This window comes from Egretta garzetta, unplaced genomic scaffold (genome assembly GCF_000687185.1).
Source record: "Egretta garzetta isolate BGI_Z169 unplaced genomic scaffold, ASM68718v1 scaffold7, whole genome shotgun sequence".
Taxonomy (NCBI): domain Eukaryota; kingdom Metazoa; phylum Chordata; class Aves; order Pelecaniformes; family Ardeidae; genus Egretta; species Egretta garzetta.
In genome coordinates this window covers 572513-587096 of record NW_009260350.1, presented here as the reverse complement: position 1 = coordinate 587096, position 14584 = coordinate 572513, and the positions used below count along the sequence as shown (strand labels likewise).

The following is a 14584-nucleotide window of genomic DNA, read 5'->3' as shown; positions in this document are numbered from 1 at the left end:
GCGGGTGCCCTCCCGCAGGCCCTCACAGGCAAACCACCCTCAGGCACAAGGGGTTCACGCCTCAAGGAGTAAGGTCCCACAGCGAGACCCCTCCTGCACCGACTTTGTCCCGGTCCCAGCCCTGCTTCTGGTGAGAAAAAGGCGCCATCTTGCCTCCACCCACCCCCGAGGGAGGCAGCAGGCCTGGGCTGAGGCGGGTTGTGAGGGAGCCGAGGGGATACGGCGCCAGGGGTGTGGTGTTGCAAAGAATGGGGGTACAGGGATATTTGGGAACAGGGCATTTGGGCCCCTCCAGGGGGAAAGGAATGGAGGTGCCATCTCCAGCCAATCCCTGATGGTTGGTAGGGATGAAGCAGGTCAACTACCCAAGAAGTGGATATAGAAGTGGGTGGAAAATGGCACTTAAAGAGTCAGAAACGCCCCTAAATTCATTTTTAATAGGGTGTGGAAATAATCTATGGTCATATCTGTACTTTAACAAAGGCGTTTTTGCTGGGTGAATTGTCTTTCTCCCTATTCTCTTCCCCCCCCTTAAATAAATATTTGTTTCAATTCTTTAAACATAGCCAAAGCAGCAGATCACTTTACTAGAAAACTGTTTAGCTTAGTGGTCAAGGCTCTCTCCCAGGGAACAATTTAACTTGCTGGTCCAGGCTTCAGTTATCCAACATGTGAGGTTAGAAGTTCAAGGTTTGTTAATTCTGAGGAGTGATGTCTCTCCTTGTGTTTAGCCACAAGGGTCAAAAACATCAAGGAAAAAAGAGGGGATCCCCAAAGCAGTGACACTTGCTCTCTAGCTGCATCCTTCCCAAGGCACCACAGGAGACAACTTCTCTGGCAGGTACTTGGCTGTTCTGGGGTATCACACCCCCAAGCCTTAAACTCAAGATGTCCAACATCACCTCCTGTCAATTCTGTCTCTGGTGGCTCTCTAGCTTTGAAAAAACCAAATGGGAGTGGAAGAAAGGTAAAGGCTTTGGCTCAGTGGAGGTAACACATTCAGAAAGTGAAAAAAGGTTTGGCCCTGGGGAGGAAGCTCTTCTAATCCTCCACGGATTTGCCACTGCTATGACCTCCTGCAGGAGGGCAGCGAGCAGCACCTTCCCGAGAGGAGACAGGCCCTTCTGAAACCAGCACCTGGTTTTGATGAGAGCAGTGTGGTGGTGACAAGAAGGCAAAGTGACAGTCATAGGTCCCAGAGAGAGACTCTCCACCAAAGCAGCCCTCAGCCCAGCCAAAATATTCAGGTGCAGAGATATGAGGCATTTCAGACCAAAACAGAACACAGCACGATCCACCTGGCCTTGGCCAAAAGGCCTGATTTTTTTTTTCGATGACTTAGTCCCACTCTATCATCTTTCAATCTTCCTGGGACAGTCACAGGTGTCTGCAAAGGAGGAAGCCAATGACAGCCTCATGCGGACTAAAAAAATAATAATAACATTTTCAACACAAGTTTGATGAGAAAAGTTGGATGTACTTCCACATGGGCAGATCTTGAAAGCAGTTGTAAATATTCAAGCTAAGTCTTTCTAGAAACAAGTGTCTTCCACCTGAACAGTAACTAAAGATGGCTTGGCTAGTCCTAGGAGGAACCATGGCAACATAGTCGTAGAAAAATCAGGCAGAAGAATAATAGCTGACGAGTCTGCTTCAACACAGGGAATGTAAAGCAAAACGATCTAGAAATGACTTGGCCATCCCGTGGCATCAGCAACCCTGCAAGGTTCTCCCAACTGCTCAAACAGGCCAAGCCGAATCTGGGGAGGAGAACGCACCAACCCAGAGCCTGGCTCCAGGGAGCAGGCGAGCTGTGCCCGCACATCTCAAAGATCCTTCTTACCCCACTCTGCAGAGCCATTCTCAAAACTCTGGGAATGAGCCTCAGGCAAGGGACAGAGCCTGCTCCGTGCCACAGGTGAGCAGGACAGCCTGTCCAGGTGTTCCTGCCCGCTCTTTGCACTGCGCCACGGGCACCTGGCAAATATCAAATGAACCACTGAAGACCTGAATGACCATTACTGCTACAGCATTTTTGGCTATCTGCCTACCAGATGCGGAGCACAGAGAACCCTTTGTTCCAGAGGCATTGTTACCACAAGCCAAACTGCCTACTGCCGCAAGAGAGGTGATCAGATTCCCCTTCTCCTCCCCTCCCCATCTGTTCATTGCAACCATGTTACATGCGAGAATTTGCATAAATTGCCCTCTGATCTGTGGAAAAAAATCCAAAATCCAGTTTGGAAACCCGCAGCAGGTTGACAAGTAGCTTTGATCCCTGAAATTTCCAGAGAGCAGCAGATTAAGGATTAATTAATTAACATTCTCCTGATCCAAAGTGAAGGAAATTGTGCCCACCATAAGCACAGGAACAAGTCTTCCTTTAAAGAAATTCCCCATCAGCATCTAAAGGTTCTCCAATTAGTCAGCAGGGAAAACTCATTTCATATACCCAAGTCAGCCACACTGTTTTTCTGGCAGGTGTACATGAATGTGCATTTGTGACAGACACACAAGCCCTCATCAAATCCAGCACCTCAGATATGGTGGTTTTCTCTTGGTCGGGACAGGACTGGAGTTGTCGTCCAAGTGAAGTCTGAACCTGTCTGAGGCAAACAGTCCAGAATTTGGACAGAGTATTAGATGGCAGCCTAAAGGTCAGAATCTTCCTCAGACCTCAGCAGATCTTTTTTCTTGTTTGCTTCCAGGGTATTTTTAGAGAGCAGATCTCTCTCAGGGCATGATCTGCCTCACAGAGAGGCTGAGCTTTCGTGACCGACTCATCCACATACGCAGATCACCTGGGGGCCCAGGGAGAGATGCAGACTGCTTTTAAGCACTTTTCAAGCACTCTTGGAGCCACAACTGATTAGTGAGTCATGCAAAGACGTCATTGTGAATATATTTCTTGCACTTCTGCTTCATGAAATGCAAACGCACCCAAGAAAATTATGAGTTCAAACACCTGAATTGGGTCCAGGCCCCCATTTCTTCCAGTACCTCTGCATTTTTAGTTTCTGAAAGGGCCAGCTTCTCTCCTAACAACAAACAAAAGATTGGCTGCACCAAGTTAGAGCAGAGGTCCACCTTGCCCAGCACCCCCCAAGATACCAACCAACAACAGACACCTTTGGAAGAACATAAAGACAAGGCAAGGATATTACAATAGACCCCAGAATACTCCATCACCTTCCAGCAGTTTGTGATTCAGGGATATCCTGAACTCAAAGGGATGTCTGTGCATTTAAAAGACCTTCCATGAATTTGTCCAATCATTTTGGAGCCTATGCAAATTTTAGCAACAACATCCTGGGGCAAAGACTTTACAGTGTAGATAAGCTCCATGACAAAAAGACCTTTTTTGTTCTGATCCTCCTATCTTGCAATTTATTTGACTTTACACAAAACCTCATCAGACCAGCCCTTGAAAAAGAAAGATGATCTTTTTCAGTTATTATTTGAAACAAATAACCTTGCTTGCAAGATCAGTGACCCAATGGACCCAAGAAATTACTCTGATGGACAAGCCCTTTTTCCCCCAAAAAATAATACAGAACAACATGTTCCCACACGTTGAAGTAGAGAAGGAGGAAGCTGGGACTCGAACTCCTCCGAGGCATCCTCATACATGTTGAACTAGACAGAGGACTAGCTATGCCTGAGGTGGTAGGCGCAAGATATCTTCCTCCTCTCTTTCTGTGTCAGGTTTCAGTGAGGGTGGTAGCCTGAATCTAGAGAGGCTATTGAAATACTTCCTCGTGCAGTCTAAAGATGTCCCACACCATCCAACTTAAGCCAAGACACTTGGCTACACATACTGTGAATGCAATTCTTTCCAGGACTTCTGTCCTACAGTTGAAAAAATAATCTCCTTTAGAAAGCATGTCCGTGGCCTTAGCTTGCATCTCAGAGAGATGCAATTTTTGGAGCCAGAAGTGTTTCCTAGAGATCCCACTATGTTCAAAGCCCTAGCAGCTGCACCTGACAAACCATAGCCAGCTTGAGAGCACTTCTCAGTCTTGCTCACTGTACTAAAAAAAAACCTCTGTATTTTCTTCCTCAGCAAAACAGCAGCCCATATTTTTCATTCACTGTTTTGGAAGGAAAACAAAGAAGTGATCCTTCCTTGAAGCACAGACACTCACACTGTATTTGGGATCCTCTTTGAAGCTTCACCTTTTGTGCCTGTTAAAACCAAATATTTTGATATGAAGAACTGGGGTGCCAGCCTTTCCCTTTCTTCCTTTATCCCTAAGTAATACTCATGGATTTCCTCCTCACGCATTTTCATTTTTCTTTTGCCACTTCCATTTTACAAAGCTGAGAGAAGATTTTGGAAAGAAGCAAGGAAAGAAAACAAAACAAACAAAAAATAGGAGAGTAAGCAGAAATACCAAAATGGAAAAATCAGACTTGGGAATTTTGTTTTATGAAATGGGAAGCCCTTTCATATCCAACCCAACCAAACTTCCATTTTTTTTCCTGCTAACAGACATACACAGTGTGCTGTTTCTCACCTGAGATGCACCAACGCTAACTACCTTGGTAGACATGTGAATTGCAGATTTGGAGCAGAGAGAACATGATGATAATCTAATTTGACCTCGTCTGTACTGCACTTCTTCTCCCAACTTCTACAGCATGTGCATGTTTTCCATCTGGACTAAAATGTATTTTTCAAAAAGCATCTACCCTAATTAAGGCCTTAAGTGGTGGCAAATCTTAAGACACAGTTAGGCTTGCGGCCTGAGTGTTACCTAGAAGATAACTTTCACACCAAACCCATTCAGCAGTCTGTACTCCCTTGTCCTCAGAAGCAGAGGATGATCTCTCCGTGAAGCTGAGATCTGAACTGAGCTTGCCACTGGATTCTCAAAGACTGACTAAAAATCACCCCTGGGAACCTGGTACCTTGATCTTGAGGAATTGAGACAGGACGACTTGGTGCTCCCCGCTCTCTCTTCTCTACATCTAAGCGTTCCCATGCCTCTCTGGACAGACAGGAGGAAAGAGGAGTGATTTTTCTCCCACCAAGTCCTAGAAAACTGTGGGACTGCTCAGAAGAAGAGGGAACACAGACAAAGCCATTTCCTTGGGTAAGGAAGGGCATCCTTAACAATTCCTTTTCAGACAGTCCTAATTCAATTCCAGAAGAAGTACTCAACGAAATTACTTAGGAAAGATTTTTTCAGAGGGGCTTTCCAAGATGAGGATGACATAACCAAAGCTTCACCACCTCTCACTTAAAGATGGCATAAATTGGAGAGATGAAGACCACAGAGTCAGGTGCCAAGAGTACCTCTGAAGGAGGGATCCTAGGAGACCTCTGAAAGCTAGGAGGCCCCAGAGCATCATAAACAAACACCAAAAGAGCCTGCATACCAAAATCATGATCTCCATGAGTCACATCTGAAACTGAAGGCAACAGGCTTTTCTTAGCCCTAGAAACCACAGAACGGTGCATTCAGAGCTCAGAACCCCAGAGCTGATGGCCATGGCAACTTTCCTCTGAAATACGCTTTCCCACTGATCCTGTGCATCAGCCATACGGAGCTACCAACTGGAGAGAATTTGTCAGGAAACAGTTCCCCTAGCCTTCGGTGAATTATTTGGGGCTTAGCCTAGAAGATGGTTGCAGGCCAGGAGAAATGCATTATGCAAGAGCTCCGAGGAGCCTCTCCTCAGCTGCAATGGCCAGTTGAGTCAGAAAATTTGCCCCAAAACCAGAGAGACCGTGGGACCAGCCCTGACTTCTCCCCCTGGAAACTCCCCACAGCCAAGAGGCCAGCTGCATCGGCCTCGTGAAGATTTTGCGTGCCGGATGTTGACTGGGATGCTGGTTCTTCAGAAATGAATCGCACTGAGCTATGCAGAACTCTCCCTTCTGCTCAGTCCCAAGAAAACAATCTGACACAACCAGTTCTTGCCAGTCTCCTGACGTCAGGACACCTTTCAGCACATGACCATTAAACAAGAGGAACATAACAGCATAACGCCCCAAAAGAACTGGAAATTACTTCTCTGACTAGAGCAACTCTAACTGCTTGTAAAGAGTGCTACGTGAGATGCTTCTGCTTCAAACTAACAGAGGTACAGTTAAGGCTAAAGGGGGATTACGCCCAAGACATTCTGTTTTCCCATCGAACGCATCCATCAGCAGCACAGAAGCACAAGCAAGTCAAACTAACAACCTTCAGCCAACACAGACACACAGACAACTCCACATTTAGCAGTGACACCTTCAGTGACACCATGTAAAAACTCTTCAGGACACAATGGAGTTTGCTTATTTCTAATAGAAAATAAAACCACACAGAGCTAACAACTAGCAAACATGGGGATATCTGACCATGTTTGCTATTGCCACCTTCTCTTAGGACTTAGAACAGAAATACAAAGGAGTCCTACTTTGCAGTCACGATAGCATAGCAGGACATGCAGATTTGACTTCGGAAGCTGAACAAAGGTACTGAGCAAACACTCATTCCAAACTTTCCGCCCCAAAGTTCCAACGATATAGCAAAACTGGATACAAAACTCCCTTTCATTTTACTGATTAGTATGCCTTAACACAACATCACCCTTTTGCAGGATCTTTCAGAAGAAAATTAATACCAAATCTTTCATCCCTCACACTCCACAGTTCCTGTGGTACTTTCCCCATATCCACGATGCTATCAGCAACATCCTGGCCAGATTACCACCCAGCAAACTGTGTTCTGCCTCCCCAGCCAGGCAGGAAAGTCCCAACAGCTACAGAATCCAACACTTCCTGCCCCAAACAACAAACCCATCCACAACACCATTGAATAACAGCGCCTTGCCCCAAAGGTGACCACACTCAGCATTTGGGTATGATGATCCCCTTCAGTTCCTAATCCCATTAAAAATCTTGGGATCCTTCAGCCTAATACTACTGAGATTGCTCCTGGGGATGCTCACAACCTCCTGTCAGGGCACTAAAGGGCCAAGACTGAGCCCTCTTCTATCCTCCGATACCGTTCCGACTCACAGTTTGCACACCTGGCTTTCACGGACCACGGCACAAGTGACTTCAGTTCACAGAAGCCCACCCTTCCCTGAGCTGCCAGCTGGCACAGAAGAGCCAGCCCAACACAAGGCACAGCCATAGTGCCAAATTTTCTTCAAACATCCAAAAACAACATCACCACTTGCCCAGGACTCAGCAGGAGAAGTTTCAGGACCAAAAGGCTTATTTTAGTAAAGGATTACTGAACTATCAATCACAAGGCTTAGAGTTAGGAACAGGCCAAAATCACAGGTCTGATGCTGCAGCCACTCTGTTCAGAGTATCTACAAACCTTCCTCCAGTGTTTAAGCAAACTGCAAATCTGCAGGACTAAAATGCCATAAGAGGCCTCTGGACTGGGAAAAAATGGAAAGCTATTTCCCCTAGCCCAGGTCCTACTGACTCCAGGAACAAGCACAAATTCTTTGTTTCAAATCAACACAGGGCATCAATCACTGGCTGTAGCCCCTACAGAGACATTACAGCCACCCAATGCCTGTAACTGACCTTCGATCTACTTAACCCCATGCAGAAGACCCACAGGCTCCTAATCCCGCCTCCACAGAAGTTCAGAAAACTCCTTTTTGCCCCAGAAGCAACAGCTTTGATCCAACACCACTCAAGAGACTTACCTTCCCAAACTGCTCGAAATATTGTTTCACATCCTCCACAGTAGTGTTCACGGACAGACCACCCACAAATATCTTCTTCGTTCGGGTCACCATCTGGAAAAGGGAAGGACAGGAATTCACCAAGTAAACCCAGAGCCAGCAGAGAATGAGACTCAAAAGGCCCCTCTGCTGCCGGGATGTGCCTGCCCCTTTTCTGCAGCTGAGTTCCACCTTCTCAAGGCCCCCTGGACAAACGTGGCCAGCAGGTCTGTCCCACGCCAGACCCCGAGGCATGCTCTCACCCTTGCGCTGCCCCACCGCGCTTGCCAGTGCCCAGCCACCACCTCCTCCTCGGACAGCACCTTACCAGCCTCTCCCATTGCTAACCTGTTGCTAGTCTCTTGGCACCTTCACACCACTTCAAAGGTGCAGGGCACAACCATCCCCTCCCCAGCCCTCCAGCTCTTCCTGCAGCCCTGCCACTTTGCACAGCCGGCCTCCTCCAGGCTCCTGCAGAGATGCCTGCTCTGCTTCCCAGAGCAGGAAGATGGGCAGGAGGCCTGCCAGCGCTCCCCAGGCTTCGCCCTCCTAGCTTGCAAATTGCAAAGCATCCGGTCTTGCATGGAGTAAGCCTCATTTCACACCCATTCCTCAGTCACTTAAATGGAGTCCAGTCAACTTCCAGTTAAATCTCTTTTGCCTTTACAAGAAGGCAAAGGGCAGATCCCTCTGCCACTTGTCAGTCATGCAACTGGGACAAGGAAGAAAACTACCCTGAGAGGAGCCATTGCTGCCAGGCTGAGGCACACCGACATCCTTTGAACCAGCTCTCCAGCTGCATCCTCCCCTTAGCTGCTTGGCTACACCCCTGCTCTCAGAGGAACACATGGTCCTAATTACCCCAAGGAGCATAGGGCTAATCCGCAGCAATTCCCTGGCTTGGAGAGCAGCCCGTTCTAACACTAAAGCACCTTCTGTCACCAAACTGCTTAATGGAATTAACCCAATTCCTACCATGTGCTTCCTGGCTCCAGTTACTTGGGATACCTGCTCACCAATTGTTCTCAGTGCCTGATCCCCCTTCCTTCCCTCCCGGCACCAGTCTCCTCTTCCCTCTCTGCTTCTTGACACTGCTTCTCCCCAGCTCTTTCTCCCATGACAGCACTTGGGAGTCTAGACTCTGAACTTGAAAACTCCTGTCCAAGAGCAAAGTTAAAGGGAAACCCAAAGTCTGAAGGCTCTCCAGCCTGCTGCTGGCTCCTCAGTTAAAAGTTTCTAGGTGTGTGCCTGGAAGAAGTTCCTGCAACAGCATATTTTGATGCCAGAGCCTCTTGTGGATAAAGCCCAACACCGACCTCCTTCTACCTTTTCCAGTGCTGAAGCGCACAAGGGCATTTCACAAAATGAAATCCTTCTCCCCCTCTCTGCCGTACACCTATTCGTACACACGCACGTGCATACACTCAGCCCTCTTTCTACCTGTATCACATCGCAGCATGGAGCTGTTCTGTATCTCCTTAGGCCCAAAACTTCCAGACACTGGCTGCAACTTTGGAAAGACTAAGTTCACCCTGGGCAGCACGTACTTCACCAGCTCTAACTAGTGCATCCTAAAGCATAACTGAGGGGCCTCCCAGTTCCCCCAGTGCCACGCAAGCCCCCAGCGCTGCGCTGCGAGCCCGACAGCAGCGTACTGCAGTGCAGCACGTCATGCTGGCAGCGTAGCAGAGCAGCTCCCGCTCCAGGTGAGTCCTGAGCAAACCCCAGGGAGCAACTCCGCTGCGTGCACTGGCGACCTTGCACAGAGGGACAAGATTCACCACCACGAATTTCACCCTTTGGAGTGGCAAAGGCTGCCCGCAGTGCTTACCTTGGGCTGTGCTCGGCGGGGGAAGGCTACCTTCGGGTCAATCTGAAAGAGATGTGGGGAGGAACAGGTGAACACGCTTTTGATGCCTATTCACAGAGGCAGGGTTTCCTCCATGCGCACGGCTGTGTCTGCCCACGTGGCACCTTGCTAAAAACCCAAATAATCTACCCGAGGTGCATAAAACGAAGCTGGCTGCAGACATCTTTCCCTCTCGCTAAGGTGTAATCCAGGGAGACTACAAGTCCCAGCATGCAGTGGTCCATCTCCGGCTGAGCACTGGCCAGATGCATCTGAGAGCCCATCACATGCTGGGATTAACAGACTGGGCTGCACCCTCCCGCTCAGCCAGCCCCTGGGTGCCCTGCATCACCGGCCTCGTATTAAAAGTGCTTTCTTTTGCCTTTTTGCTCTCCCCCTTCACTCTACCTACAAGCACAGAGCTCACCTGGGTAGTAACAGGACAGAAAAGAGGCAGCACACAAAAAGCCAAACACTTCATCCCACGAAACACAGGGTGAAGAAATAAAAGAGCAGACAGGATGGCACAAATTAAACTGAGGATTCCGAAGCCCCCCAGGCTGCGGAGGCTGCGGGTGCAGGGCAGTGTCCTGCCCCTCTCCCCAGGCTGCGCTGCACACAATGACGCGATGCCTCCCCTCCGCAGGCTGAGCCCTCCATTGTGCCTGTTCAGCTTCTCTATAAACCTGCCGCCGGCCGGAGCTGCCGGTCCCCGCGCCGCCATCCAGGTGCCGCGGGTTCTGCTGGGCTCAGCACGGATGAGCGCGTGCCTGCATTGGCCTCACACCACCACAAAAGCCGGGACAACACTAATGCAGCTGCAAGCCAAACGCCCACGAAGCCTCCTCTCCTCCTCAGCCACCACCTCTTTCTTTATAGCCTATTTTTACAGCGACTCCTGTAAAGTTACATCACATCAGGGATGATCCAGACCTACAAATCAGCTTACAAAGACCTGTGGTAAAGGCAGGTCTGGCTCATCCCCGCACTTGGACAGGCTGCAGCTGGGAGGGCAGCCCGGAGCCCCATCCCATCAGCAGGCCAGCACAAACAGCCCAAAAGGAAGCTGTGTTTCTCCAGCTCCTCTCGCTGCTTTGTTCAGCTTTCCAGCCTGGCCGCCCTCCCGTCCCGCATCCTTTCACTTGTCACACAGCCCCGGAGCTCAGCCTCCCCGCACCCTTCCACCAGCTTCTCTCCCTGCCTTCCCCACCTCCATCCTGACTCACAGCCTACCAACATAAATAAACTCAGCACGTAAGTAAACAGAGGCAAAAGTGAAGAGCACAAATAAACTCAAAAATAAACCTCCCTCCCCAAGCACCGGCAGATCAGCACACCCTCTGGTGCCTCCCTGGGGCATCCGAACCCTCCCTCCCCTCCCCGCGCACACACACACACACCCCCACCGCTTCCTGGCTAGTGCAGACACCCACGGCGAATTCTGAGGACAGGGGACGGCAGGAGACCAGGAGGTTGATGGCAGATAATAAGCAAAAACAATAATCTACTGTCTTTTACTTCTCAGCCAGTGTCATTCAGCTCCTGCCAAGAAGATGCTTTCATACTCAGCAATGCTAAGCTCGGCCTCATTTTCTCATTACCCTGAGTGTGATCAACTGGGCAGAGATAACGCGTCCTCCTGGCTGGAGGGAGCAGGCAGTCATTTCACAAATTCTTCTGCACAACCAGCTATTGTTGCAGGTAGAGGGAGGCCAGGGCAACCGACTGCAGGGGCAGTCCTGGGAACACGCGGAGGGGAGCGAGTTCAGTGCTGGACTCAAGTTACTTGAACTGGACTGCTCCTCGGTGGCTGGAGTCCTTCTAATTAAAGCAAAAGCACTGGTACCTTATTCCCTCAATTTCTGGTGTTAAAACAAATAGCCCTGGAGGAGTTGTGTTTCAGTGTCACCCACTGACGTAACGGATCCTTTTTACGAACCTAGATAGAAATCTGCTAAGAGTAAGAGCATTCAGAACTGCTCAGATTGTATCCAAAAAACAAAACCCCGGGATCAGGCTGCGGTGAGTGGAAGTCACTTGAGCACAAACTGCTTCCACTTCACCCCACAAGGCTTTGGGGACGAGGAATCCCACTGATGTCGCAGGTGTACCAAGCGGGCCGGCCGGGCTCCTCATTAACACTCTTCAGGCATCCTACGGCACCATTTAATAGCTCAGGTCACGTAACTCCTGCGTTAACCCGGCTGGTATTGGTGCCCCAGAGCAGGGGGAGGGCAGGGAAGGACCCGCGAGACCTCAGAACTGGGTTTGTTCATTCATCGCACCTCCATGGCTACCTCCGCTCCGTTAGTCAGCGCTGCCCGAGAGCCGCAGATCGCTCCCTCCGCCACAAAAGACAAACCCAGCAAAAACTCAGTAACGGCAACAAAGAAACGACAGGGCGACCCAGCACCGCCAAGCCGGCTCTTCCCGGAGCACATAAAGAAGAAGCTCAAGGCAGCGGCCAGCCGCAGCTTTACAAAGTCACGCAGATCTTTTACCTTGAGACTGCAAAGCCAATTCTCATATCAAGCATTTCCATAAATAACCCCGTAGGCTGCTGCTATCTAGCTTACAAACAAAGAGGAGTCTGAAAAGCACAAGGTTTCCCCGGAGAATTGGGCCAACAGCCCTCGTTAGGGTAGGAAGAATCGGAAAACAATGAAGCAACAAGTTGGGCAGACACTGTCTATCAAGCGCTGCTTGCCAGGAGACACCGAGCCTTGAGAGAAGGCTGTCCTTCCAGGACACCAGGCCTTTTCCTGCAAAGTTTCATAAAACCCTAAATTAGGATTCAGATGAGTTTGTGTCATTTAACCCATGACTCACAGCAGAGCCTTTCAGCTCAGCAGGGAAAAGCCATACGGAGGCTCCACATGGTACCACAAGACCAACCTCTCACCAGGCAAAACACCCCAAAACATCTGACCCAGCTGAAAACCGCGCTAAATAAAAAATAAAGAGGAAGAGGGGAGAGGATCAAAGTTCCTAACAAAGGAAGGGCCCTGGCAAAACTGCCCCCATTCTCTCTACCGCGCCGGCGGGCCGAGCGGAGCAGATGCAGCCGGGAATTTCAATGGCTGGCCAGTCCCCACGCGCCCTGCGCCACGAGGCCGTTCTGTTCTCCCGCAGCGCCCGCCGTCCGCCCCCCCGTCCCTCCCCATCCTCGCGGGCTGCACGGTGGGCTGCAGAGCAGCTTGGCGCAGGCGGCAGCGGCAGTTCGGGGAGAAGAATGGAGACAGCGGGTTTCGGCTCGCTCCGAGCCCCGCAACGCTTTCGGGATTAGTGCTACAACAGACATCCATCACTTGCCTTTCCAAGAGGGGTCTATGCCAGCCCGCAGACTCATGACGGGACTAGCTGAGGAGAGGCCGTGTTTACACAGGCTAGTAAAAAAAAGAAAGAGAAAAAAAAGCAAGCCCTGGGCCCTCCTCAAAACACTTCACCATAACCCTCCCCCAGAGCAAAACTCACTTTACATCACTCCTGAAAGGAGGAGGGCTGGGAGTCCTGGGGACCCAGCCTCGGCCAGGAAGGCTGGGGTAGGTTTAACCGGGAGCTCCCGTGGGGAGGAAGGACCTGTGCACATCAAAGGGAGCGATCCAGGCAGTTAAACAGGAACAGACATAAATCTCGCTGCAACTCATGCCGTAAACGCTAAGAAAGGGGGTCTCGCTCTCCCGCCCTCTCCCTTCTGCCGAGATAAAGGCTAGGATGCCCGAGCCATGCGCTGGAAGAAATAAAGTTGCGCGTTTGGACTTCTCAGCAGTCTGTGCCCGGAGCCAGAACATCTCCCCTCACCGTGCCACCCCCTCGCAGCCCCCACCCGCTCCCCCATCCCTACCCTCACCTTCACCCCGGGGCAGCAATAAGGAAAAGGAATTCAGGGGAAGGCAAGTCACTAAAACTACAGAGAAGGGACCTCCCACTCAGACACCTCACCCCCACCCCCCAAAACAGCCTGCACATCTCCCAAGCACTGCAGATTTTCAAGGCAGGACCGGGCACGACACACTACTGACCCAGGGAGCCACCAATATCTTTCTGCTGGCCCAGCCAGGGCTCCTAATCAGCCCCTACTTGTGCAGAGCGAGTGCCGGAGCTGCGGCCGCTCCAAGAGGCCGGTGGTGGCCCACATGGGCGGGCGCTGGCCACGCTTGGAGACAATAAAGTCTTGAACCTCCACAACCGTTACAAAAACTTTACCCGGGGAAACCATGGGCAAGTCTCTGGGGCGCATGGCACGAAGGCTCTCTGCTGAGGGGAGGGCATGGGCCACCGTGGCCGGGGAAAGCAGGGCCTGGGTGATGGAGGACAGCACCCCTGGGGAAAGAGCAGTGCTCGGCAGCACACGGGGGGGCAGGGGCGGCTCCCTTCTCCCCAAACACAGCCGCATCTGTTTCCCAGTGCAAATCCTTGCCCCAAACGCGCTCAGGTGTCCCAGCTCCAAGAGGGCCACGGTCGCTCCTCAGAGGGGCCTTACGACCGATGGGTAGGAGAAAAACCATCACCGGGATCTGCAGACCCGTGCTGGGACATCAGCCCCGGGCTGACGGTGAGCCCGGTGCTTGGGCGGCAGCCAGGCTACCCACCAGTGAGAGGGGCGGAGAAGGGGCTGATCAATCCCTATCAGGAATCGATAGTTTACGACCTCTAACTGGAAATCAAACACCGCAATCGACGGCTGCTCCGAGCACAGCCGCTCTGCCGGCAAATGCACCCCTGAGATGAGAGAAGTCATCTCACCGTCTTGGAGTCCAGTTCATGTCTGGATTGGGCCAGGACCTTGTCGACGCCAGCCTGGTCCATGAACGTGACGAACCCGAAGCCCCTGAGCCCCGCAGCCCGGGCAGGAGAGGGGATGCGGAGAGAAGAGAGAAAGTTGGTTAAAGTGGCGGCCGGGCCGCGGCGGGGGCGAAGGGAGGCGCGGGCCCGGCCTCTCACCTGGATCTCTTTGTCAGCGGGTCCCGCATCACCAGGCACTCCTTCACCTCGCCGAACTGGCTGAAGTACTCCCGCAAGCCCTCTGCAAGCACAGCGCCCACCGTTGGGTGT

General features: G+C 51.1%; 1 protein-coding gene across 1 annotated transcript in view; it reads right to left on the bottom strand.

The window, feature by feature from the left end:
• Nucleotides 1-14547, bottom strand: part of MSI1 (musashi RNA binding protein 1) — a 28535-nt gene extending 13988 nt beyond the window's left edge. The window contains exons 1-4 of the mRNA XM_009642834.2: nt 14474-14547; nt 14276-14360; nt 9512-9553; nt 7663-7755 (exon numbers count right to left, since the gene is read on the bottom strand). Of these exons, the coding sequence (XP_009641129.1) occupies nt 7663-7755; nt 9512-9553; nt 14276-14360; nt 14474-14502 (249 nt within the window). The 5' untranslated portion in view covers nt 14503-14547. The remainder of the gene's footprint in view (nt 1-7662; nt 7756-9511; nt 9554-14275; nt 14361-14473) is intronic.
• Nucleotides 14548-14584: the final 37 nt, after the last annotated feature.